The 27,907-nt window shown below is 41.7% G+C and overlaps 1 protein-coding gene across 2 annotated transcripts in view; it reads left to right on the top strand.

Moving 5' to 3' along the window:
• Nucleotides 1-27,907, top strand: part of ZNF106 (zinc finger protein 106) — a 62,392-nt gene that overhangs the window by 10,385 nt on the left and 24,100 nt on the right. The window contains exons 2-5 of one of the 2 annotated variants that reach the window (XM_075531101.1): nucleotides 5,335-5,426; nucleotides 13,012-13,073; nucleotides 21,802-22,002; nucleotides 25,660-27,831. In XM_075531101.1, coding sequence (XP_075387216.1) covers nucleotides 5,373-5,426; nucleotides 13,012-13,073; nucleotides 21,802-22,002; nucleotides 25,660-27,831 — 2,489 coding nt within the window. In that variant the 5' untranslated portion in view covers nucleotides 5,335-5,372. The remainder of the gene's footprint in view (nucleotides 1-5,334; nucleotides 5,427-13,011; nucleotides 13,074-21,801; nucleotides 22,003-25,659; nucleotides 27,832-27,907) is intronic. The other variant, XM_075531102.1, reaches the window with a different exon arrangement.

Raw genomic sequence — 27,907 nt, 5'->3', positions numbered from 1 at the left:
GCAGTAAGCCTCAGCTCTGGCTCAGCGAGTCAACATGCCCTTCATGCCCGACAGACAGTCTGTGGGTGTGTCCTGCCTTAGGCTTTCTTGCTCTCTCTCGGTTTTGCGGCCTCTGCAGGCTGTCGTTTCTCTGCTGAGGCCATCTCAGGTATTTGTGTCGCAGCTCTCTGTGTCTTAGGTTAATGAGGTCCAGCTCAGAGGGCTCAGGTCCACAGGATATTCTCTACTCTGGCCCTTCTTTCACGATAACAGTCAGAATCCCGACTCTTGCCTCTGGTATGGCGGGCTTGTTTTAAGCCTAGGGGGATGGCAAAACAGACCATCCCCATGCTAGGGTTCCATACATCTTATTTACATGGTCCCACTCCCACAAAGGTTTGTTACATTGTTAACAAACTATCCAATCCTCTTGGTGGGCTACAAACATATTTGCATAGTCCTACCCTGGCCAAGCAAAAATCTTCACAACTGGACCAAGAAACAACATTATGATAAACGGGGAAAAGATTAACCTGGAGGATTTTTTTTTTAACTTGGATCCTCAAACATTGCTCCTGGAAACAGCAGTCAAGAAATCAAATGATGTCATTTAGCAAATCTGCTACACAAAAGCTCTGGAAAGTTTAAAAGGGCAAAGACGTCACTTTGAGGGCAAAAATATGGCTGAACCAAGGGTTGCGAAAGCTGGACAGTGAATCAGGAAGAGCAGAAAACAGTCGATGCCTTTGAATTGTGGTGGTGGTGACAATGGTTGCAGTTGTCGTGGACTGCCAGAAGGACAAACCAATCTGTTGGAGAAGTATAGCCAGAATGCTCTTTAGAAGGAAGGGTGGCGACACTGCCGTGTAATTTGGACAAGTTTTTAAGAGGTAATAAACCTACCGCCACTCAGACTTCATCTCGTGTATTTTGGCCATGATTGCAGGAGGGCTCAGTCCCTGGGAAGGACTTCATGCTTGGTGAACTAAGGGTTAGCAAAAAAAGAGCCGCGCCTCAAGATGGATGAGCAATAGTGGCTACTACAATGGGCTGAAGCGTAGCAATGATTGTGAGGATGGTGGGGGACCAGTAGTGTCCTGTTGAAATAGGGTCACGAGTTGGACCACCTGTCCCAATAGCTCAACAAATTGAGCGCCTCCTGGAAATGTCAGTCATGTATTTGTTCCTTAATCTCAGTGACCTTGGGCGACAAAAACTTGTTCTGCAGGTGAACATGTTTTCCTTGTTGTCCTCTCTTGCTCACCAGAAGTCCACTTGTTGGTGCCTAGAAAGGCCTTGGAGTTCAGGAAAAGGTTATGACCTTGAGTACTACCACCCCTCAGACAGAAAACGATCAAGCTTTTTTTTCCCTTGAATGTTTTATGGGATATCATTGTCATGTTTAACCTGAGTTGCCTTTAAATATGTCCAAATTCAGAGTTCTCAAGTATCAGCGGGCTTTGTTGTTTATGTTGTTAGTTGCCATGGAGTCGAGTCCATCTCAGGAGAACCCCGTGACACAGTAGAACTGCTCAGTAGGGCTTGTGAGGCAGAGCAGATGATTGTCAGGCCTTTCTGCTGAGATGCCTCTGGTGGATTCCATGTGCCAACCTTTTGCATTTACCCTGCCCGACCACCTGTACTGAAAGTTCTGAGGCATATAAAAAGGTAAATCTCTTTAAGGAGACCAGATGTACTTGCTATCAAAGAGCCCCTCTCACTGTACTTGCTTAATTTGCAAGTTCTTTGTACAGTCACGTGGAATAGCATGACACGGCTTTGATTCGATGAAGTTCTTTGCCACGGGAAGGAGTTTTCAGCCATCACGTTGTGAGAAAGATCTGGGTGGCACTGAGTTGAGACAGACCCACAGGGCTATGAGATAAGTGGTTGCTTGGATGGTTGTTTAGCTCATCCATCTAAGTCACTTGCAAGTGACTCCCAGGTGTAGGTACACTCCCTTTTACAGTGCTTCACAGGGAATTCTGCTCTAAACAAATGGAAGGTTTGTGGCAACCCTGCATCGGTCAAGTCTGATGTGCCATTTCCCCTCCAGCTGCTTGGGCTCACTTTGTGTCTATCACGTTTTGGAAATTCTCAGTCTTGCGGGGTTTTTCATAATGCAATCGCACGCTGAGTAGACCACAGTACAGTGTAAGCATAGCTTTTACATGCCCTGGGAAACCACAACGCATGCGATTCGCTTTAATGTGGCATTTGCCTTATTGCAGCGGTCTGGAATGGAAGCCACACGCCGCGAGAGGCATGCCTTCCCAAGGCCTAGGGAAGTGGTGAGCTGCACAGTGGGGCTCCTTGGGTCCTAATTCACACCTTCTACGGAGCCCGCTCAGCTGTGTTTCTGCTTACTAAAGTAAGCAGGGTGATTCCGATGCAACCCTTGGGTTCAGAGCTGGTTTTCCAGTGAGGGCAGGGGTAAACCAAGAAGCAAGCCTGCTGCCACTGAGTCGCGTCTGACCCCTAGCCATCCTGTAGGACTGGGCAGAGCTGCTCCGTAGGTCCGGGGGTTGTCTGTCCATCCTTGTGGAAGCACCTTTCCGCCTCAGAACAGCTTCAGCTGGACGCTGACCCATCGGGTCACCAGAACTGCTGCGGAGGGGCAGGGAGAGAGGACCCCTGTGAAGTCACCCAGGCTCACCACACAGGGGAGCTGAGAATAAACATGAAAACAAATTTGTTAGGACTTACTGCCTGACTATGAGAGGGGAGTGGAAACAAGTATCTGGCTCGACAGGGGTCTGCCTAAGAATGGTGATTATACTGACAGAAGCAGTTCAGAAACCTAGTGTAAGGGGTAGTTATTTGGGGAAGTTGAACGATTTCCTGGGGGGATGGGAGAAGTGTGAAATGAGGGTGGCAGTGGCTGGACTGCTCATGTACGCTAACTTGACTGATGTCTGGAAACCCCTCAAGCCCCTTGCGAGAGCCCGCGCAGTTGAGCGCTGTGGGCTTCCTGGCCAAGGCCTTTAGCTGTAGAGAGAGCGCTGATTTCCGTCCAGGGCGGCTGGTCTCTATCTTCCTTATGCCACGGCCCTCTACAGCTCCACATGTGGGGGTGACCCCCCCAAACAGAACATCATTTTCGTTGTTACATCATAACTGTCATTTTGCTACTGTTATGTATTGGGCGACCACTGTGAAAGGATCGTTCTCCCCCAAAAGTGTCGCGACCCACAGGTTGAGAGCCGCTGATGTAGCGGGTTGTGAGCTAATGGCCGTATTTCCGAAAGCTTTATGAAATCATACATTTGAGGACATACTGATTAAAGTTTCTTTCCTTTGGGTGGAATTATTATCAGTTCAGTGTTTAGATATTAAGTCATATTGAGTAGAAACGTTGCTCGCAACTATACTTTTTTATTTTTGTAAAAAGTGAAAATTTATGTCACATATGCAGATTAGGAGATGGTACCTTTAGAAACATGAAGAGTAAAAAAGAAAAAAATAGGAGGACCAGAAAACACACAGACACACACACACACACACACACACACACGGCTGTTGCGTTGAGTCTCACTCGTAGCAGCCCTAGAGGACCTAGAACTGCCCACGAGGTTTCCAAGGCTGTCTTTCTGCCACCGAGCGCTCAACCACTCTGCCACCACCATTCCTAGAAAGAGAGCTTTGGCTAAATGTTGAGAGAGACTTTTTTTTATTACATGGCTTTATTTCTTTACCTATTTACTCAAGGGTGATGTCTTTGTTAAACAGAAGCACGGTTTGTGTTTTAGTGTTTATTTCTCAACTTGAGTAATCATAAAACCTTCATAATAATTGATGTTGCGTCTGCTGTGAAGCCACTTTTATCCTTGATTTAATTGCCTCTAACCTTTTCCTGTTTGTGTTTTATTTCGATGATTACTAACTTGAAGCATTTCTGACCATATATTCTGCACCATTGTTTCAACTCTTAGGGCATTGCTTCCCAAACTTGTCATTGAGTTGATGAGAACTCATAGTGACCCCAACAACTATTTGTTGAGTGAAACAAACCAAACCAACCAAAAATCCCCTGCATGATAAAGGCTAAGTAAGATAACTCACTATGAGTTCCTGCCAACTCATAGTAACCCTGTAGGATAGGGTAGAACTGCCTCCTACAGGACTAAGTTGAACTGTGTGGGTTTCAGAGACTCACTTGTTGATGGGAGTAGAAAGTCTCATCTTTCTCCTTCAGAGTGGCTGGTGGTTTTGAACTGCTGACTTTATGGTTAACAGTCCAATATGTAACCTTTATATCACCAGGACTACCTCAATGCTAAGATAAAGGGAAGAAAAAGAATAAGTATGCTGGGAAACAATACCAGAATGGTTTATGTTAATTTTGAGTTAGATTATTAGTAATACCCCAAAACTACACTCTGGTACGATTCTGAATGCAGGAGTTATACGATCTGCTTAAAATGTAAAAGAATTCCATTGTGAAAATCTGGCTGCTGTTTTGAGAAAAGACTGAAAGAGGACAAGAAGGGAAGCAGGAGGTGAATCGGTAGGCTTAACGCCGTGAGATGAGAGACTTGCTGCTGCTGTTGTTAGGTGCCAGCCATCAAGTCGGTTCTGACCTCTGGCGACCTCATGCACAATAGAACAAAACACTGTCCCATCCTCGCCATGCTCACCGTTGTTCCGTTCCCTGAGCCCATTGTTGGAGCCACAATGTTAGTCCATCTCCTTGGGGCGTCCTCGCTTTTGCTGCCCCTCTACTTTATGAAACATGGCATCTGTCGCCAGGACTGGTCTCTTCTGACAACATGTCTAAGTATGTGCCAGGTAGTGGGAATTGACTGGATTTTTTGAGATAATTTTAGGGAGGACTGACTGACTGGATTTGCTGATGTTCATGGATTTAGAGTGAGAAAGAGAAAGATAATGGAAAGCTCTCACAGTTTTTGCCCCGGGTACCTGGGTAAAGGTGAAGGAGCTGGGGTGTTGTTTTGCTTATGTTAAGATGTAATTTGAAGGGTAGGAGGATGGATAGCAATGATGGCGGGATATTCCCCTTGAGGGGGATGAGTACCAAGATAGTAGATGAAGGCATAGAATGGGCGGTGTAAGATATGTATAAATAATAATAACAGTACATAATGTTAAAGAGTTCATGGGGGTGGTAGGTTGGGGGAGGGAGGGAATAAAGAGCTGATATCAAAGGGCTCAAGAAGAAAGATAATGTTTTGAAATTGTTGGTGCATTTGTACATGTCCGCTTGATAGAATGGATGTATGGATTGTTATATGTAAGAGCCCCCAATAAAATGATTAATTTTTTAAAAAGATGTATTTAAAAAGCCATCTGGAAGAGGTTAAAAAAAGCCAACTAAATGTCCCTTCCTCCTTGCAGGCGTGACGTTGACGTTGAGTGCTTCTGATCTGGTCACTATGGTACGAGAACGAAAATGCATATTGTGCCACATTGTATACAGCTCGAAAAAGGTAAGGATGAAAGAAGAGAATCTGAGCCATTTGTGTCGGACTTAGAGATGAGTAAAAGCTTGTAACAGCGTGTTAGGCTGCTTCTTCCCGGAACCTCACGCCACTGCTTCCTTCTCACCGTTGCCTCCTAAAGCCACTATCTGCGTTAAACCCCCGTCTAGAAATTAAAGATGCATACATACATACGACGATACAGAGAAATTTCGAGAATCCCTTAAAGTTCAGGTTACTGGAGGTGTACTACTTTCTGATTCATGAACAGAATTTGTTACGTGTACCCACTTTCTGTTTATCCAGGAGATGGTAGCAACAATATCCGAGGTGTCCACACGGTGGGGATGTTGCTCAGAGAAAGAGTTTACCTGCGTTTAGCAGAAAGTACTGGTGGTTTCTCTGTCTGGTTTTCTCGCCTGTATCATTTGCTTGGCTTCGATACTGAGACACTTTGTCTGCTTTTCAGATTGTTATTGGAAAGGCAGATTGCTAGGTAGACTGTTTATGGACTAGGTTAGCAATGAAGTAGCGAACCATGAGAAATACCTACGATGAAGATGGCTGAAGATCAATGGGGCAGAGGGATTTTAGGTGAAAGCAGCCTGAGCAAAGGCACAGCTAGCTGAGTGGGACTGTTGCAGGAGACAACAAGAAGGCTCATCTGATTTAAACAGTTCATTTTGAAAATAGGAAGAACTCAGTGACTTAAACGAAGATGGTTGGTAAGCAGTGCTGAGTGCTTTGATCATGATCTACCAGTGGACTTGGGATGCCGCCCCTGCCCCCCTTTCTGTTAGTGATGGAAAAGGCAGTTGAAATTAGGTTTAATGTTAGACCTTCTACCTTTCCCCAAAGTAAAGGAACATGCTGTCCTTCCAGTTTTAAAAACATAGCCAACAGAACATCTGTATTTTTATAAGTAAAAAGTTAAGCAGGCATGAGCTGGAGAGGCAGGCGCTGAGGGTGGTGCAAGGCTTCCTGAGGCAGCACTCCTATAACTCAGGATTTTGCTGTTTAGGTCTTTTTGGGGTCTGGTTATTCCCTGATTTAGAAATATCTTCCTCTCTTGATACTTTCCCGTGGACCACAGTGAAGTTAAAGCAAAGGCCCAGGTCATCTTCGCCTGCCTTATGGATCCACTGTAGTTTTTAAGAAAATGGATGTCATGACTTAAGTGTTAGCAGTAAGATGATCTAAGCTTGAACAGAATGGGTTCTTTGGAAGCGATAACCAATACTTTGATTGCCTTCCTCTAGTTACCCAGTCGTGTAACTCTGGTTTCTCCAAATATACCGAGGGGAAGAGAAGGTGATAGGGTGACAGGAGTATGGAGAAGAGTTCTATATGATATCTTTGAGTGTTCTGATGCTCATTTGCTTGGAAAGATTGATAGGTTCATGTTAATTCTTGCATTACTTTGTATTTTCCATATTTGTTCAACCAGGAGATAACTTGTTTTTTCTCCTTATCCCTCCGCTTTTAAACGCAAAACATATAGGGCTAGGCTGACCATAGCCTTCTTTTCTTTTTTTCAATGTGTAGAAGAAAGCTTTATATCAAAGAGTAATTGTATATTAAGAAAACAGCCCAGCCCAGTCCAGATCAAGTATAAAATTCCTCTTCAGACTCACAGTACATGCAATGACATTGAATGCAGGAAGATCACAGGCCAACGGGTGGAAAGTCTTGTGGATCCAGTGGCAGTGGAAGCATCTCAGTGCTGGCGGGGGTCTCCACGTGGCTCTTCCAGCTCCATGTGTCTTGTCAGCAGGAATGTCTCACAGGAAGTATCTGTGTTTCTATCCTCCAGTGAGCCATTTATCTCTGGTGCGTCCACATGACCGCGTGATGGACAGATAGCCTTCCTTTCTGATGACTGTCTTGTCACTTCTGACATAAGTCAAATGCCTTCATTTTTTTCTTAGTTTTCATTATTCTTGGCATTTATTACTAGTATCTTTATGCATCCAGTCTTCATTTGGGTTGGAAATATTACCTATAAATGTACAGCTATAACTTAACATTGTAATATATATTGTTATAATAAGATGCACACACGTGAAATACAGCCGGTTGTAAGAGTGGTTCATCATTGAATTTCATAAACTGAGGGCTGCTTGTATTGATTAGCGCATGCGGGATCAAATAGGCAGTGCTCGTAGTACTCATTTGGGCTATTGTTTAGCCTTGTGTCTGAGGGTCTGCCCGGCTGGTTTGCAAGCATAGCTGTCTCGCCATTTGCATTCATTCCTTGGAGCAGGATGGGATAGGATTTCACATATACATTTGGTAAGAGTAAAGCATACTGGAAAATTAGTATTTAGGAAAATATTCGGTTTCATTTGATGTTGAGAAGATGCACAGCAAACATAACAATTTCTACACATGCCATTTATCATATTGACATTGATTGTATTCTGCAAGTAGTAGATCCATTTTCCCCTTCATTGTATGAGTTGGTCTTCCCCATATTAACAAATTCACTGGTTTCTGTCCTGTCTTTTGAGTTGCTTTTGCCAGTTTGATCACATGCGGATACTTCTTAAGAGTATAATGTTCAAGACAGGTTTTCTGCAAGGTTAAACTCTTAATTGGTTTTTAAAAGACTCTGGGGAATGCCTTTGGCTTCAAGTTTAAAGATCGTCTCAGGGAGTTCCTCTAACATTTAAGGCTCCAGGCAGTCTGGAGTCCAATAGAATTTGAGATTCTGTTCAGCATTTCCCGCCCTTTTGTCAGGATTCTTCTACAGAATCTTAACATCAGAATGTTTAGTAACGGTCGCCAGGTACCATCCAGTTCTGGTCTCATGCAAAGGAGGCAGTTGTTCGTGGAGACTGGTAGCCACATATTGCTTATCCTCCGCCTATTCCTGACATCTTCCTCTTGCACCAGGTGGGTAGAAACCAGTTGTTGTACCGTGAATGGCCTCTTGCATGATTTTAAGACCCCAGGCACTGCATGTCCAACTGGGAGGTAGAACAGAGGCACTAACCATTTATTAGGCCAAATAATTGGTTGTCCCATGAAACCATGACCTTAAACCTTGAAACCAGGAAAGCAAATCCCATGAGATTTGGGGTTGTCCAGAAACAGCTATGGCAGTTACTGTTTTTGATAATATATCTTTTTTTTGTTGTTGCTAATATATCTATTACACCACTTTTTCTAATGCAACTTTTTACAGATGTACAACTTAATTGACAACAATTACAGTAATTAGCCATGTAACCCTAACCTTATCAAATACATATATATATTTTTAAATTAATAAAACACAAAGGTCAAAGGACTATTTTTTTTTAACAATTTATTAGGGGCTCATACAACTCTTTATCACAGTGCATACATCAGTTGTATAAAGCACATCTGTACATTTTGTGCCCTAATCATTTTCTTTTTTTTCCTCCTCTTTTTTTACATTTTATTCGGGACTCATATAACTCTTATCACAATTCATACATATAAGGGAATGTATGGATGTCCTTTATACAATTGATGTATGTATATGTATGGATTGTGCTTTATACAAAGGACTTTTTATTACCATTAATCATTATTAACTTGTCCCTGGTAACCACAAATAAACTTTCTTCTGCATACATTTACATTTTCTTGTCTTTTTGTTTTTTTTATCTTTTTATATCAGTGAGCTCTTGTAGTATTTGTTCTTTTATAAAACTAATTTTCTTGTTACTGTTTTTAATTGTTTGAGCAAAATTTTACAGAGCAAATTTGTTTTCCCTTCAATAATCGATACAGTTTCTTTTGTGACAGTTGCAATGCTCTCAGTGTAACAGTTCTCTGTGCACATCCTCCTGGTTCCCTCCATCCTTCTTTCCTGCCTTCTGTGCTTTCAGACAGATGCTGCCCCTCTGCTCTCAGGATTTTTTGTGCTGAGGAATGCATTCTTCTCTGGTGTCAGCATTCATTTGACAGGCCTGGCAATTGTTTGGCTGAAAGTTGACCATTAGGGATAGAGTTCACGGCTAGACTTGAAGTTTATCTTAGGATATAAAAGTAGTTTTTGAATGATAACATCTTTATAACTGAAATAGCATATAAACTCGGCTCTAATTCCCAAAAGTAACACATTTCTGACATTGCTCTTTTTGTCAGGAATGGTTTGGTTAGAAGGATTAGAGCTCCCTCACATTAACTCAGGATTTCCCTTATGAATACCAATCAACATCAAGGAGAAACTAACAGCAGCAAGCAGATGGACTTCAGTAGGTGTTGTATATTAGTCGTGGATTTTTTTTTCTCTCTAGTCTTCTGTTACTAGCTGGATTGTGTTTTCAACTTTACATGTTATTTCAGTTGGAGGCCATTTGTGGCTAGGGGTGGGCTACATGTAAAGCTGTTCCCTTTGGATGAAGCCTCTGTAGAGTTTGGAAGCAAATGATTACCCCTTTCAGTACAATCGCAGTGTTTTGAATCACAACCTTGTTTGTCTCACTGTAGTAGAGATTGTAAAGTAAAAATGACTTGTTAATATATTTTCTTCTTGACAAATGCTTTATATAAATGAAAGATCTCCATGCCTAGCTCGATATTTGGCACTTACAAAAGCCAAAAACCAAACTCGTGTCATTGAGTTGATGCAGATCACATCACAGCGGCACTCTAGGGCAAGGTAGAACTGCTGCCGGAGAGTTTCCACAACTGTAACTGCTTAGGGAGGAGAAAGCCCCTCTTTCTCCCTTAGAGCAACTGGTGGTTTAGAACTGCTGACCTTTCGAATCACAACCCAATGCTTAACCACTATGCCACCAGTCCTCCTTGGCACATGATGAATATTTGCCGAACGAATGAACTTCACTACATCTTTGTGTTTTCTGAATTAGCAATACTACCTCAGAAATGTTCTGAGGTTCAATTGAGAATATAATTGAAAGTACTTGTCTCAAAGGAACGCCAGATCCACTTTCTGACTCATGGTAACCTCTCTCTGAGTCATCGTGACCTTGTAGGACAGAGTAGAACTGCTTCACAATTTCTGACTGTAAATCTTTAGGGAAGCGGATGACCTCCTCCTCTTTCTCCTGCAGAACAGCTGGTGGGTTTAAGCTGCTGACCTTTGCGTTTTCAAACCCCCAAACTAAGCCTGCTGCCATTGAGTTGATTCTGATTCATAGCGACCCGAAAGCTAGGGTTTCCAAGGTTGTGCATCGCTCTGGGGCACGCAGCCTCCTCTTTCTCCATTCGAGCAACTGGCGGCTTTGCATCGCCAACTTTGTGGTTAGCCCAGTGCTTAACTCACTGCACCACCATAGATCCTGTCACTTAGCCTGATAAATAGTAGTAACAATCACAGTAGCTCTTTCACTACCTCTACACAGCTGTTTTCTAGTAGGTCATGCCAGATGTGTGCTTTGGACTGACAACAGACTACACATAGCCTTTTGAGTTTGGGGTATGTATGTGTGTGGTTTCAAGTAGTGCATGTTGTTTTTTTAAGATATGAAAATAATAATAGTTTATAATTTATCAAGGGGTCATAAGGGTGAGGTGCAGGGAGGGAAGAAAGAGGAGCTTTTACGAAGGGCCCAGATAGAAAGTAAATGTTTAGAAAATGATAATGGCAACCCATGTGAAAATATGGTTGATACACTTGATGGATAGATTGTTATAAAGAGTTGTAACAATCCCTAAAAAATTATAATTTAAATAAACAACAACAACAAAAAGAAATAATGCAGACAGCTTTCCATTAGTATATTCTTGGAAAAAATAATATTCAGCAATTATTGAGTTCTTTTTGTGGGAGGATCTAAGACTGCCAGGCACTGAGCATAGAATTTGCCTAAGAGCAATAGTATAATAGATAGCATTTGTTATGCCCTTACTGTATGTTAGGTACGAATTTAATTCTCAATACAATCTTATCAGGAGGGACCAGTCCCTGCAGAAGACAGCTTGCTGAGGTGGCGGGTACATGAAAGGGAGGATGGCAGGTAGCGAGAGGAACTGACGCAGTGGCTTTAACATTGAGCTCGAACTCATCACCAGCAGTTGTGAGGCTGGCACGGGACCGGGCACTGTTTTATTCTGTTGTGCTCTGCAGTCACTCCGAGTGGGAACCAGCGCAAAGGGACCTACAACTGAATCTGTGGTGCAGGCTTTTAAGTGGAGTTTTGTTTGCAGATTTTATTACTTTGCTATTATGAGTGAGATTGGAATGTGGGGTGGTCCTTTCTTCTTTTTAAAAATCATTTTATTAGGGGCAAATACAACTCATCATAATCCATACATACATCCATTGTGTCAAGCACATTTGTACATTCATTGCCTTCATCATCCTCAAAACATTTGCTCTCCACATAAGCCCCTGGCATCAGCTCCTCATTTTCCCCCCTCCCTCCGTACTCCCCCTCCCTCATGAAGCCTTGATAACTTATAAATTATAATTTTCTCATATCTTACACTGTCCAACGTCTCACTTCACCCACTTTTCTGTTGTCCATCTCCCAGAGAGGAGGTCACATGTAGATCCTTGTAATCGGTTCCCCCTTTTCAACCCGCCCCACCTCTCCCCTCCCAGTATCACCACTCACACCACTGATCCTGAAGGGATCATCCATCCTGGATTCCCTGTGTTTCCAGTTCCTATCTGTACCAGTGTACATCCTCTGGTCTAGCCAGATTTTTAGGGATCATGATAGAGGGTGGGGAGGAAGCATTTAGGAACCAGAGAAAAGCTGTATGTTTCATCGTTGCTAGCCTGCACCCGGCCCTCGTAAGTTTTCAAACTTTTCATTAGAACTAAACAGATCAACCTTGGGGCAGTGGACACTGGAGGATGAAGGCATGGTTGAGCCCGTGTTCAGAGCAGTTTTCAAACTTCCTTTCCCCCATAGAGACTGTTACATCTGAGACGTCTACCAAGAATTGATGTGTCTCCATCTGGTTTCTATGCCAGGCTTAGGCCACACTAACGTAGGTAGCACTTGTAGCTGACTCTTGGGAAACTCAGAGTTGAATTGGTAAAGAGGACATGCAGAAAAGTATCCAAATGATTGAGAAGTTTTATGATTTCAGGGGTATTTTTGTTTTTCTTTTCAATTAAGCTTTAGTGAATTCCTTAGAATGGTATAGAATTTTACTCACCATCTTCAAGACATTATAGTTTCTAGTCTTTTTGGAAACAATCTTAAATGTGCCTTTTTAAATAAGTTACTTTATTTGGAATGAAGTAAGTCCTGGTTGCATAGTGGGTTGCACGTTGGACCTAACACAAGATCAGCAGTTCAAATCCATTGGCTGCCCTGCTGGAGAAAGATGAGGCTTTCTGTCTCTAAAGATTTACAGCCTGGGGAACCGTAGCAAGCACATCTACTCTGCCTTATAGGGTCACTGTGAGTTGGAATGGGTTCAGTGGCAGTGGGTTCATGTCAAACACTATTAAAAGCACATTTAATAAGGAACTGATTTCAATATTGAATTGAGAAAAATAACAAAAAATCTTGAAAAAAACAACAAGCAAAAACATCTTGACGCAATTAACTCAAACCTTGAGTGTTCATTGATTAGGAAGAGAATTGTTTTCAAGGTAATCACCTGAGTGTAATCTGTTTTATATTTAATTTTGAAGGAGATGGACGAACATATGCGGAGCATGTTGCACCACAGGGAACTTGAGAACCTGAAGGGCAGGTATGGGAATAGCTGTCTTTAACTTTGTGAATGTGGGGATCTGAGGGCTGATGGGGCCTCTAAGAGTATTTTGTAGTAATGCATTGTGAGTGGATGTTATTTTATGGCATAGAGCGATGTTAGAATTAATAATAAGTACAGTAGATTTTTTCGCATTCAAGAGGAATAGACACTAAGGTCTTTGAATACTTTAAATATATAGAATTTACCCCAAGTGCATCAAGTTGATTATAGTGCATTAGAGTGTGCTAGCTTTCTTGGTATTACGTTTTTTCATTCTAACACATCAACGTTACAGTTAGGACCTTTGTGTTTTTGCCTCAACAGTGCTACAGATTATGCTGTGCCTTATACTTATATTGTTGCTGGGATGGTCTCTGAAATCCAAAGTCTGCTAAATAGCATAGCAGCTCATTAGAACAAACAAAGTTTTAAGTGTAAACCCTAGGTACATTTAAGAATGCTATGTTGTTTTACTGTAACTGTAACTGTAAAGCACAGGTGGGCCTTCTAAGGGGCAATGCCCTGGTGGTGGAACGATATGGACGGAGAGGGAGAATGCTGACACACCGTGGGTTGAGTAACCATCGTCATTGGAGGACATGCCAAAATTGTCGACTAGGAGGGGAGAACATAACTTCCGTATAGCACTGTGCTTGCATGGGGGAATTGGAGATGATTTCAGATAATGACTTGGTGACTTTGGGACCTAGAATAAACTAGTGAGCCAATTGAAACTTCAAATTCTTCATATGGAAGATGAGAAGAAGAAGAAATAGCAGCAGCCTCGCTGGGCTGTGGATTTTAATGGGGCATTGTATGCAAAACCAAGACCACACCGCGGGCTCACACCTCTCTGGAAGTGTGAAAGAGGACTGCAGTAGGCATCATGCCAAGTGCAAGGTGGATGCTGGAGGCGGTAAGCTAGGTGGAGTTGAGAAGAGAGAATGGTCTTTGGGTGGGAGAGATGGAAGCATTCCAGTGGAGGAAGCAGAACATGAGCTAAACTTAGTAAGAAAAGGAGGCCTGAGGTTAGGAAGTGGGAAAACCTTCCTGGCAGGATTGAGCCCCAGAGCATACAAAGGTCCACAGAAGCTCTCTCTCTCTATGTCTTGTCTGTGGACTAGTTCGGCAGCTAGGGTGTGTGCATTTGTTTATGCACAAGATGTACTCAAACCATTTTGCAAATAAATGCAAGTGTGATAAAAAAAAAAAACTCGAAATATTTAAGAAAGACAATTAATAACCAAGTTTCTTTTTAAAATGTGTGTATTTTTCCTTCTATAGCTCCTTTTCTTTTGATATTTTGACTTGTGAATTTGATGTGTAGAGGCAGAATGAGGCTGGGCAACGGGAATATATGAATTCTATATTACTCCATGAATAATAGTTATGAGTTTTGGTTAGCATGCTGTTATGGATTCAATTGTTTCACGACCCTATGTATTTTAATTCTTTTAGAATGGGTTATCTTTGTTATGTTAATGAGACACGATCTGTCTCGAGTCACTCTTTTGTGATGTGAAAGACGGTAGACAAGATATAAGCCATGTGGAAAGAGACCTCACCCAGGAACCAAGGCCAAAGATGCTGAAGAGACCTTCCCCACGAGCCAGTGCTTTGGACGTGAGCTATTTGTCTACTAAGCTGGGAGGAAACGCGTTTCTGCCTTTAAAGTCATCCATGTGTGCTGCTGGTGTTATAACAACAGTAGATAAGTTAGAAAGAAAGTAACCTAAACCATTGGTAATAAAATGTATTTTAAGTTGTCCCATTTTAGGTTGTCTGGTTAAATGAATACTTGTTACCAAACCTTTAACATCTCTTCATTATTTTAGTAGAATTTTCTCTTCGTGAAAGTTAGGTCTTAGTACTAATATGAAAGCTTTCACTCAGGTGTCCTATGATCTCTAAGTCAGTCACATTGGAAACCTAGTATACATTTTTATTATGGAAATTATCTTAATTATTTAAAAAACCTCTATCCCCAACCTCAGGAGCTAGGTGGTGAGTACCTAAGAACTCACCGGCACATACTCACCAGTTAAATAGAACAGAGCACGGGGCCTCAGAGACAGACAGTTTCAGTTCACATAAAGTAAGCAGGTAGAGTGGCTCAAACAAGCAACGAGAATACAGAGCCAGAAAACTTTCCCGAGGTAGTACCTGATATGGCATTCAAAAGAATAGCATTTGGGTGCGATTAACAGATTAAGATAAAACATAGATGAAACGTTAGAAGAATGGTAGGAAATCAGTGTTAGAACAAACTGGCAAGATAAATAAAAAATTAGAAAACATACAAAAACAATTTTAGTAGTAATGCATTGAAGAGGTAAAATAGAATTAATGAATATAAAAAGAATTAATGATTGAAAGACAGAATTAATGAAATTGAAAACAAATTTCTCTATAATCTGGTAGAAGAACAACAAGAAAAAAGAAAACGAAGAGAGTCTAACAATGATGTGAAACAATCAAGAGGAATAGTTTGTGTGTGATCAGAATTGCAGAATAGGAAGAGACTCCCTTTCTCTCCCACCCCCACCCCCCCACCCTCCGATGAAATAAAGCACAGGAAATAGTTGAAGAGTTACTGGACAAAACTTATGATAGGCGTGTGGTGGACAGACATTCAAGAAGCAGAACAAACCTCACATAGGATAGGTTCCAAAAGAAGACCACAGGACTACCGGGGGTACCCCCAAAATAACCTGTTGCTCACTTGTTTTTTGATGTGAGGGGGACACTGCATTTGAAGTTCATTCTCCCAGGTCAGACTGTTAGTCAAGCTTTCTATTTAGAGGTTCTGAAAAGATTACGTAACAGTGGTGATTGAAAAAGGCCTGCTTTGTGGCAGATGGGGGACTAATTTTGCCACCATGACAATGCACCAGCTCACACAGACATCTTAGTGTGCCAGTTTTTGGCAGAAAGACAACAATGCTCCAGCATGCCTCTCGTGCTCCATGCACTTTACTCACCTGACCTCAATCCGTGAGACCTCTTTTTGTTTCCACAAATGAAGTGGGACATGAAAGGACAGCCATTTGACGATGTAGAAGAAGAGGAAAACGAGGGAGGTGCTGTCAGCCATCCAAACAGCTGAGTTTGAAAAGTGGAATCTCAGATTTGACAAATGTATTGAGTGTAATGGAGAGTACTTTAGGGGTGATAAGATTGTTTTTTAAAATAAAAACTAAATAATTTAGCTTTGAAAAAAAATCAGGTTTTTTGGGGGGGTACCCCCTTGGTATAATCAAAACTGCCAAATCAAGGATAGGGGTAGGGTCCTGAAAGACTCCAATAAGAATAAGCTCTAGTTTCTTGACAGAAGAAACCATGTGGGTAAGAAGGCAATGGAATGACGTAAAACTCTGAAAGGAAAGAAACATAAAACCCAGACCAACCTTACAGGGAGTTCTTTGGACAGAGGACCGAGAGGGAACAAGGTGGACAACAACCCGAGTTTAATACACATGGCAATACCACCTAGGAGTCAACCCAGAGAGAAGTACCCAGCGTAAAACACATTTATAAGACCGAAAATAGGGAACTGGCGATGCCAATTTTTGAAGGAAGACAAGTACAGAGTCACACTCCACTCCCAGGAGACTTCTTTTGGATTCACTTTATTCTGATCTACTTACCTGATACTTCTAACAGGTGAAATAGACCAAGTCCATAAGTCTAGTGATTAGGAAAATAGACTTAGGTTTGCATACACATACACATTTTGTTGTATTAACAGAAGTGAACCATATACTCTATGTCCATTGTTCTATAACTTGCCCCTTCACTTCTCTTCCCCCGTTTTTACTGTGCTGTGTACATTTCACCTACATTTTCAGTTACTTAGTTTACTGTCACATAATCATGAAGAAAGCATTAAAGCCTTTGTGCTTCTGATATGTCAGTTTTAGCAGCCAAATTCACTTTGTTTAGAGGAGAGCATTTTAATATTTTAATTGTTTTACATTTAAATCTATTTCCTTATAGATATATTTTTTTGATTTGCTTATATTTTAGAAATAGTGCTAGCAGGTTTTATTTGGTTTCTTGGCCTGTAACTAAATTATAAAGGGAAAAGGCCAGCAGGTAACAAAAAAACAACGGATAAAGTCATTTTAAAATAAACAGAAACTCAAACAGCGAGCTTCCTGACTCGGGGTATTTGCTGTCGCGGCAAACCTTCATCAGCACGAGCACAGTCAGCAGTTACGTTAGTCTTTCTCATGAGCCGCGTATTCTCATTATTCCCTTGAAGCTTTCATCTCTAGTTTTTGGCTGTGATCTGGTTACATTTGTACTAAGTCTGTTTTTCCAGTCGTGAGCGCAAGCTTGAATGAGAAGTAAGTACCATTCTGTTTGAGTCACAAATGTGGATGTCTGGAACATTTCTCTCTTTTTTCCTAATGCTTAAATGGGGGACCTGCTTTAAACGTGTAAGTTGTTTCTAAACATAGATGCTTTAAAAAGACATGTAAGCTGTTTCTAGTTGTTGTGATATAAACTCAAACCACTGCTGCCGAGTCAATGCTATAAAGAAGCTTGATAAGGAAACGTTTGGGGTAAAACTTCTTAAGCCTTTGCCTTTCGAACGGGAAGGGGAATTGTGTGGATTAGGATGAAGCTGATTTGAGCCCTTTAGACACCTTGAGGAAAATGAATGCCTTGGTTCGCCAAGAAGTATAGCAATACCTTTTCTTCACAGTTACCCTACATATATATGTCTGCAAAGTAGTAAGTATTTTTAACTGGTTATTGGTGGAGAACTAGGAAATAGCATCATTTAAATATCAATTTGCTCTTAACTATCTAAAACATGAGGTTTCCCAAATACTCCATGTGCAGGCACGAGTGGATGTTGAGAGCAGAACAGAGTTAATGTTCTGAATTTTCAGATATGGATGCCCTACTCTGTGATTTCATTTTGGAAATATAGGTTCTTCCCCCCCCCCCCCACTCCCCTTTGAGGTTTCCTGTAAAGTTTTAAACTGGGTTTCATTCATCAGGATCTTATTAGAGCTTTCTGTTTTTTGAGAACTAGTCTTTAGTTAAAATTACCGCCTACATCCTTTTGGAAAGATTTCTGATGTGTACATCTTTTTGGAAAGATCTCTGATGTGTTTTTGTACCTCATAAATCTGGAACTGTGGTGATATTCTTACAGGAAAAATAGAACTTAAAAAACAATTATGTCTGTCCAACATATGCTTGTGCTTTGGGAGTTTCAAAGTGTGTGGGTTTATGATTATGAATGCTTATTATTTTTTGAAATCAAAACATAAGACCGTTGTAATGAATGCTATATAATTTAGTTTAATTATTCAATATTGAATAAAATTACAGTATTTATGGTAAAAATACAAATTTTGTTAGAGTATGACACAAAACTAAAATTAGAAAATATTCTTACTAAATATGAAACTTGTGCCTAAGTGCTACATACATAATTCATAATTACATCCACAGAAGGCTACTATATTTTACTACCATATATACTCGACTATAAGCTGACCCGAATATCAGTAAGGTACCTAATTTTACCTCACAAACTGCATTTAAAATGTGCTGGACAAACTCAACTTATACATGACTATATAAGTAATTAAAATAAAAGTAGTTGTCAGTATTTAAAGATTTATATATATATGTGTGTGTGTGTGTGTGTATGCAAAAATTTTGTGATTAATCTAAAAATTCTCCAGCATGACAGGATTCACTTTCTGCCTTAGGGAAGCACTATCAATAACATTTTCAAAATGCTTGAGCCTTTAAGGAAGTTCTTTGCAAATCACCCTCAATGTTCTACAGTATTTTTGAAGTTATTTTAAATAAGACCTCCAAAAATTGGTTTCATTTTTCTTTTTTTAAGCAAAAGGGGAGAAATTTGTTGGAGCCCATATGGGAAACCCTACAGGGGCCCAGCATACCCTACTGTGTAGGCATGCCCAGCAAAGGGTCACACCATTCCCTGTACCCCCGTGTCCCAGAGGGACTCCCCTTCAGCCCAGCCCCAGAGCCTCAGGACTGGCTGGGGGTGGGACGTAGGTTTCATTTTTCTTAAAATGAGTTGGAAGTCTTTAATAAAAAGATATTCAACAAATGAAACATCTTAAAACTTCAGCTCTCCCAGTTACTAATTAAAACAGCTGAAAACAAAGTTCTCAAACTGAAAGGAACATAAATGTATCCTTAAATTAAAGTTAAAAATGGAATGCTTATTTTTAAAGGAGTTAGATACCAAACACTGCCTACTTTATACAGTGGTTGTTAGGTGCCGTTGACTTGCTTCACTCCTAGTGACTGTACAACAGTTTGAAACACTGCTCCGTCTTGTGTGGTCCTCGCAATACTTTAGAATAGGTTCCTATAATAGTTTTAAAAAGTCACTGTGGTTTTCTCTTGTGTCTTTTTTTTTCTCAGAAGATAGTGTATGTTAACTTTATTTTTAAAATCATTTTATTCGGGGCTCATACTCTGTTGTATCTTTAAGAGAAGAGAAATTTTGGTGGTTTGGGTAAAATCAGGTATTTAATTTAAAATTGCCATTAAAGGATTGTACTAAAATTCCAAATAGCCTTGTGTGATTAAAAAAATTATAATTGCATAAATTATATTTTCTGTAATCTTCGCGTTCTTCTGATGCTACCTGTTATGGAGATAAATAGCTCCCCCCAATATATTGCTGTGAGAAACAGCTTGTTTGAGTTGAAAATTAACATCACTTTGAATTAACTATCATAAGTTTAATTACTTGAGAAATAACATGGCCATCTCTGGTAAACTGGAGAAAAGGATGAGGATAAAGGAGTTAGGAATGATTATTTAGATACATAAATGTAGTAAGTATGGTAGAAAGCTCAGGGACAATAATGTTTGATGACGTTTCTGGGGCTTTAGAAGATAGCTGATATTCAGGGTAATGATATTTTCAAGGAATCTATTAGAGTTCATGCAAGTGATATTTAAAATTTCTAAGACTTTATTATCACTAAAGCACACAAGGTTACACAGTTCAAAATAGGTAAAAACGTGTAACTTCTCCCGTTTTTCCTGAGGTGTTTTCCGTGATTGACAAAGCAAGAAAAAGTTGTTTTCCACATACTCGGCAAAAAAAACCCCAAAACATACCTGGCATTATTTGAGCGATTGTACTATGTCACCTTAGGCAATAGTCTTTATATTTAGCATCTGGTTGGAATTTAGTGTGAAAAAGCTTTGAAAAGTAGAATTAAACGTGGTGGAGTGTTTCCGCAAACATCTTGAAGCTTCTTCCCCTCCCCTCCATCTTTGCTTAATTAGTTACTTGAATAAATGTTCAGCTAACAGAACCCATCTTTAAGGAAATGAGGTGATTGGTTTTGAGGGTCTCTCCTGCTTAATTGATAAGAATTCTGTGGATGTTTTGTTAGAACATCGAGAAGATGGAACCCAGTCTACGTGTGTGTTTGTATGTGTGTGTACAAGCGTGTATGCACCATGTACCTTGCCAAGGAGAGCATGTTTTTCTGTGTTGGTTTTTCGTCGTTGTTTTGATTTGTCATCTCACTGCCACTGAGTTAGTTTTTACTCATGACCACGCTCTATGACAGTAGAACTGCCTCCTCCTTTGGGTCTCTAGCTGTCAATATTTGTGAGCGCAGACAGACTCGTCTTTTTCCTTGATGGGTTCGAACTACAGCCCAACTCGTAATTCACTCCACCACTAGATCGCCTCTATAGATTGGCCTAGGAAGTACAAAAATATCACTAGTATGAACCCAGGACACATGATAGCAGGCTAAGCGGGTTTGGAGGACCGAGTGGGTCTTACTGTCCTGTGACCTGGTCTTCAGATGTTTCAGATGACTGGACAGCTGCACCAAGCAAAGGAGTCCAGGAAGCTGAAACCCAACGAAATTATTCAGCTGTTGTTGCCCCGGACATCGATCCAAGACTTTGGTTTCTTAAATCGGCCAAGGATGAGATAAAGTCCAAGATAAAGTCTGCCTAATTTCCTTCCTTAGCTGAAAACCTCCTTTTGAGTCTGCACTGTGGCCTTTTTGAAACTGGAGAAACCATTTGCTTAGCACAGCGGTTGACTTCCTACAGCTGAAGTGCTTTCCATTCCACTGAAAATAAACCCTTGTGAAGCAGAATGCAGACCCACATGCATCATGGAACCAAAAAAGCGTCCTGTCATTTGCCCTCCGGTCGGAATCTTCACATTCCAGGCCGCGCTCCAGCTGTTGCGATTTGGTTTCCCAGTTGAGATTGGCTGTGCCATGCACTCTTTCCTCCGCCCCTCCACTTTCACTGGGAGAAAGCCCTTGAGTCAGAGATTAAATGCGAGCACAGTCACCAGGCTTTCTGAGTGCAGCTGGCACCATGGGTGCGCTCCAGAGCAACTCCCGGCTGCTCTGAGCCCCCTGCCCTGCCTCCCTTTCACCATGTTTCCTCTGGCAAGATTTTAAGTCCAGCAATTCAAGAAGATTTCTCCCCAAATGACATCATGCTGAAGTGTCTCGCCTCTTGATTGCTGGAAAAGAATCTTAAATCTATTTGAAAACTAACTTAAGAGCAAACCTATTAAAAGTGATGAAAGGAGCATTACAATTGATTAGCATCAATTTCTTACCGGGCCAAAGCGTGCATGGTCTTTCAGAGGAAACACTACGCGATCTGGTGAGTGTGCCATGCCAGTGGGGAGAATTGAATGTCCCTCGTCTCCCTCTCTCCCTAGGGACAGTAGTCATGAGTGCCGAGTGTGCGGGGTCACAGAAGTGGGTCTCTCTGCATATGCAAAGCACATTTCTGGCCAGTCGCACAAAGATAACGTGGATGCTCAGGAAAGAGAAGACGATGGAAAGGGAGAGGAAGAAGATGAAGATTATTTCGACAAGGAACTGGCCCAATTAATAAAGCAAAGGAAAGAACAGAGCCGGTAAGTCATGACTTTGCCTTTTGTTTAGTGGCCCTTCTGAAATAGAACATTTATCTTTGTTATAAAATGTAGCTTGCTGCTGCTATCTCACGCATCAAAAGGTAGTAGAACGCTTTCTCAGTGCTACTGAGTTGTTACCAACGTACAGCTACTCTCTAGGACTGTGTAGAAGCGCCCCAGAGAGTGTCCGGGACTCTTCTTTATGGAAGCAGAGTGCCGCATTTTCTCTCAGAGCTGCTGGTGGGTTTGAATTGCTAATCCCTCTGGCTATCAGCCAAGCACTTACACATGTGCTACGCATGTTCCAAGCACTTAAACATGTGCGCCTTTGAATTATTGTACTATCTACTTCAAACCCAAATTCAGTATTGGCCCTACATAAGCTTATCTGATTAAAAAAAATCATTTTACTGGGGGGCTTTTACAGATGGAAATTTGTACTCTTTTGATAATTGACTATGTTTAATGCATAAACTTAATTTTAACAAATTACATCATATTTCTTACCAAAATTGCATCTTAGGAATTTCTTTTTTTGCCTGATGTGAATAATATGGTGTTTTTTTTTTTTTTTTTTTTGCCAAATTTGATTTTATCTTTCTATTATTGCCTTTCAATATGCTCGATGACTACTATTGTGCTTGGTTCAAACTAAGTGCTCCCACACATATTTATTGGATAGTTTTATGGATGTTCGACAGAGTCAAGATCATGTTGAACATTACATGTTTTCTAATATAGTGGATTATTTTAGTCCTGCAGCTAACTACCCATTCAAATTTCAGGCTTTTGAATTTTACTTATCCGAAGAGTTTAGTTCAATGATTTAATTAATGAGATGCAACCCGTGATTAGTTGGGGAGTTGTTTTTCAAGTCCTAAGATTTGATGAAAAAAAATCATTAGTTCTAAGATAAAATTATAAAGATAACTTCTTTGAATACTAGTTATAGGTGTTCTGTACCTCCTTTTTCTTTGGAACTTTGAATATAAAATAGGAGTGTTTTTCATTCTACACATTAAAAGTTTTTTTGTTTGTTTTTTTATATTAAAAGCTTTTTTGAGCAAATTCCTACAAGCAGATTCCTTGTGTGGAAAGTTGGCAGCACGGGTCTTAGGTCGTGAGTGGCTTCATGCCGGAGAGGATGTTCTCGCTGCTCTCCAGCCAGCTGTCGTGGCCCTGGCTCCTGTGTTAGGGAGCTGGAGCCTCTCGGAGACGAACATTGAGTGTTGTTTTTAATTCCAGTGCCATTATTAGCTTATCCGTGTAAGCAACGAACCATTAAGTCAGGCAGTGAGAGCATCTCCGTAAACGAGACATGCTGATCATAGTTCCTATTTTTTGACCGCATCTCCTGATATGTCTCCTTGGTGACCTGCTTAGAAAGCCATCTACTTGTAAATTGTGCCTTCTGGTTGGGGTTTGAGCTAAATGCTAGTGCCTCTGTGCTCTGGTCAATTCACGACAACCTAGGAGTTCTGCCTTGTGCCTGGTGTGTTGTGTTGTTCTCACGTTTCTAGATCGTATCAGTAGAGCTGAGGCAGTGGCCATCTTGGCTGCCAAATATTCCTTAGAAGCACGGCTTTAAAGCTGTGGTTGCTGTGTGTTGCTAGCTGCCTCCAAGTCAAGTCCAAGTTCTCACGACCCCCTGGGCTCAGAGGAGAACTGCTAGTCGGCTTGTCAAGACTGGGACCTTGCCAGACTGTTGTTTGCAGTTTCTCTTGGTGGGTTTGAACTGCCAGACTTTTGCTGGTACTGGAGCACTTAACCATTGGCACCACCCTGAAAGCAATGACCGTGGCATCGAATTCATGCTAGTGGTTGTGATAGTACTTGTCACTTGGCAATGTATGTAGGGTTTCCTATTTAGAAGTGGTTATAAATCATAATGTAAATGAGACTTGGATTTGGGCTAAGTTAACTTTTACTTCCATCTTTAGAAAAAAGGAAGAGATTGTAATTTATGCCCATGATCTTATAAACACTAGAAACTTTAAAAAGTGAATTAAAATTAGTCTGAGTTTAATACTGAAGTCAAGTTCAGAGGAAGGAAACTGGGATTTTCATTCGGTCGTGGCCTGGGAGGTCAGAGTATAAATTCTGTGGAGGCAAACACCAAGGCTCAGCTATCTGCTCCATTACTTGCTGCCTGCCTCTGCCATCAGTTTCTGTATCAAAAAGTAGGAATAGTAAGAGTGCATCTCTCATGGTTGTAAAACTTAATGGGATTTTGTTCGTATACCATATGGAGCATTAAATGGCGGACGGTTGGTATTGAATACATTTTAGTGCATGTTTTTCCGGTTTTTGTTTTTTAATCTGCTAGGGACAAGCATAGGCACTTTGCAGAGGAGAATGATTTCACACATATGCCTGTGGTGTTTGTTAGATTCATTTGTGTCTAACATGAATAGAACGCACGGCTATAGAGCTTCTTTATAAAAGCCTCTAGCTCAGTGGTTCTCAACCTTCCTAATGCTGCGACCCTTTAACAGTTCCTCATGTTGTGGTGACCCCCAACCACAACATTTTTTTCATTGCTACTTTATAACTGTAATTTTGCTACTGTTATGAATCATAATGTAAATATCTGATAGGCAGGATGTATTTTCATTGTTACAAATGGAACATAATTAAAGCATAGTGATTAATCACAAAATAATATGTAATTATATATTGTGAAATATTGTGTATTCCAATGGTCTTAGGTGACCCTTGTGAAAGGGTCGTTTAACATCCTCCCCCCCCCCCCCCCGCGGTTGTGACCCACAGGTTGAGAACCGCTGCTCTAGCTCATGCAGCCCCTTTAGCACTAATGGTAGTAGTCCTTACTTGGTGTATACGATTTCACCCCTGTTTGTGACTTTACCGGAGCCTTGGTGGCACCGTGGTTAAGTGCTCAGCTGCTAATTGAAATATAGGCAGTTTGCACCCAGCAGATGGTCCATGGGAGAAAGGCACGCCGTTGGCTTCCATGAAGGTTTGCAGCCTTGGGCGCCGATGTGGCACTTCCACTCTGCCTGTACAGTGCTTTGAGCTGGGATCCATGGCACAACAATGGCAAGTCTCAGTGCACCTTATTAACGGTTCCACTGGCTTCTAAGCCATTCAGGACCTGGAGCTATCTGTGAAAGTTACATATAACATTGAGTGCTTGATGATGGGCTTATTATGAAAATGACTATACAAATGCTTGAGGAGCATGGTTTTTCAGAAAGAATTTACAATTGGAGAAGCCATAATTTTAAAGGCAGCTGACATAAAATGGTTATTAATCATGATAACCAATTGTAGCCAATAAAATAAAAAAGCTATTGAATAGTGTGAAAATTATAGTGGCGTGGTAGATGGGAACAAAATTCCAGAACATTAAAGGAAGTGAAAGGGGACAGAACAGATGTGTCGATTTTTAAGTATGACTGGGCATGCTAAGGGAAAGAATATACTGTTGAATTTTAAGTTAATTGGAAATGTAGCTGTAAGCAGATGATTTAAAGATTTGAAAACTAGCATTAGAAATAAAAACAGTTTCTATTACATATTCTAAGTAATAAGCAAGAGGAATGGGGTGGGGTTATGGTGGTAGTTGGGTTATGCTTTAAAGGAAGCGTAAGGGATTCTTTCAGTCACTCAAGAGGAACTATTTTTTTCTTCTAGGCAAGATGAACCTTCCAGTAGCAGCCAAGAAAAAAACCCTGAAGATAGACGACCCCCATGGAGACGGGAAGACCGATTCCCATACCAAGAACGAGAGAGTCACAGTCAGCCGGCGTGGCACCATCGGGCACCGCCCCCGAGGGATTGGAAATGGGATAAAGACGGCTTTAACAATCTTAGGAAAAACGGCTTTCCCCATTCTTCGAGAAATGGTGGTGGACAAAGAGGATGTTCCGGGTGGCATAAGGGTGTTGGAGGAGGCCCCTCAGCGTGGTTTCACAATCACAGTAATTCTGGAGGCGGTTGGCATTCGAGTAGTGGAACAGTCGATTGGCATCATAACGGTACAGGAAGGAATTCCAGTCGGCATTCTGAAGGGACAGGAGGCTTTCCCAGTTGGCAGATGAATAGCAGTAACGGAAACTGGAAATCCAGTGCACGTGGTGCAAATAGTTGGAATTACAGTGGCCCCGGGGACAAATTTCAACCAGGCAGAAACAGAAATCCTAACTGTCCAATGGAAGACATGCCGATAGTATGGAACAAGAAATGTAATAAGTCAAACAAATACAACCAAGAGAGATATAATTGTCAACGGCCGGAAAATGACAAAGTTGGTACAGTTGCCACATATCCTTCTCCTGAAGGATTTGCAAATTATAATTTTTCTTCAGAAGCTTTATTTGACTTCAATTTTGAGCATCTGCAAAGTCCAGCCCCTAAACAAGCAGATATCATGGCACCCAGAACTGGTGGAAAGAGTGGCAGTGGAGCAAAGGAGAAGGCCCGTCGCTGGACACCTTACCCTTCCCAGAAGACTGTGGGTGCGCAGTCGCGGCTGAACGACTTCACTGGCAGTAAGGCAGAGAAGGCGAACAAGCCCCTGTGTGACTTTAACCAGACCGCTGCAGGAGCACAAGAGCCCCAAGCTGATGGAGCAAGTGATTCTCCCCTGCTGAAAACACAAACTGAAACACAGGCGGAATCTTTTCATCACAAAGCCTCTTCCGACTGCACAACTTCTTATGAGGTGACCAGAGATTGCCCCATCACAGAAAAATCAGAACAAGAGCGTAACTCTTCCAGTAAGACGCCACCATTGAAATCTGTACACCTTCCACTTCCAGGCACAAAATCAGTTCTTCAAAAGCAAGAACCAAAGGATCCCTCCAAAAGCACCAAGACGAATTTTCTGCTTCCCGGAGAGCACACAACCCCCTTGAACAAGCCCGTGTTAGAAGAGCAGCATCGTTCACACACGCCCAGGTTACGCAGTGTGTTCAAAGGGAGTAAGAGTGCACTTGGTGTCCAAAGGGAGAGTGGTGAGCATGTAAGCGATCCTTTACCAAACGCCAAGGAGATGCCACAGGGTCAGGAGTCCGTGCAAAAACCACCACTTACTGCTTCTAAAAGCACCAGGAGCTGTGCAAAGGCGAGTAGGAATGTAGAGGAGTCCGCAAAAGGATCTCTGAAGATTGAGTTTCAGGCCCACACCTTAGAAGATGAAAGTGACGGAGTGATGTCTGACATTGAAAAACACGGAACCAAAATTGGAACCCTGGGCTCTGCCACTCTGGAAGTTTCATCCTGCAGCATGCATCCTGCTGATGAGAAAGAAGGGCCTGGCCAGACCCCGAAAGCCCCCAGAAAACTATCCAGCTCCCCATGTCATTCCACAGTTCACAAGAGAGAATCTGAGTTACCAATGGCACCTGCAGGCCGTCCCCACCCCAGCTTACTGCTTGACCTAAAAACCTCTCTGGAGGATGCACAGGTTGAGGACCCTGTTAGGTGTCATGTCTCTTACGAACCTGAAGGCTTTGAAGGTACTTGCTTGGATGCAGAGCTTCAAAAAAGTGACATAGGGCAGCCTTCCGGCCCTCTCCTGCCCGAACTAAGTAAACTGGGCTTTCCCGCCTCTCTCCAGAGAGATCTAACCCGGCACATCAGTTTGAAGAGCAAGACTGGAGTACACCTTCTGGAGCCAAACCTCAACAGTGCTCGCCGCATTCGCAACATCAGTGGGCACCGGAAGAGCGAGACGGAGAAGGAATCTGGCCTCAAGCCCACCCTCAGGCAGATCCTGAATGCATCCCGGAGAAATGTCAACTGGGAACAGGTCATTCAACAAGTAACCAAGAAAAAGCAAGAACTGGGCAAAGGCTTACCCAGGTGTGTGCTGCTCTCCCTAGCTATCCATCTGCCTGGTCATTTGTGATCTGTTGGTCCCTTTCTTCTTTTACCGTTT

This window comes from Tenrec ecaudatus, chromosome 14, assembly GCF_050624435.1.
Source record: "Tenrec ecaudatus isolate mTenEca1 chromosome 14, mTenEca1.hap1, whole genome shotgun sequence".
Taxonomy (NCBI): Eukaryota; Metazoa; Chordata; class Mammalia; order Afrosoricida; family Tenrecidae; genus Tenrec; species Tenrec ecaudatus.
Note: the sequence above shows the minus strand (reverse complement) of the source record. Positions and strands in the feature narration are given on the sequence as shown.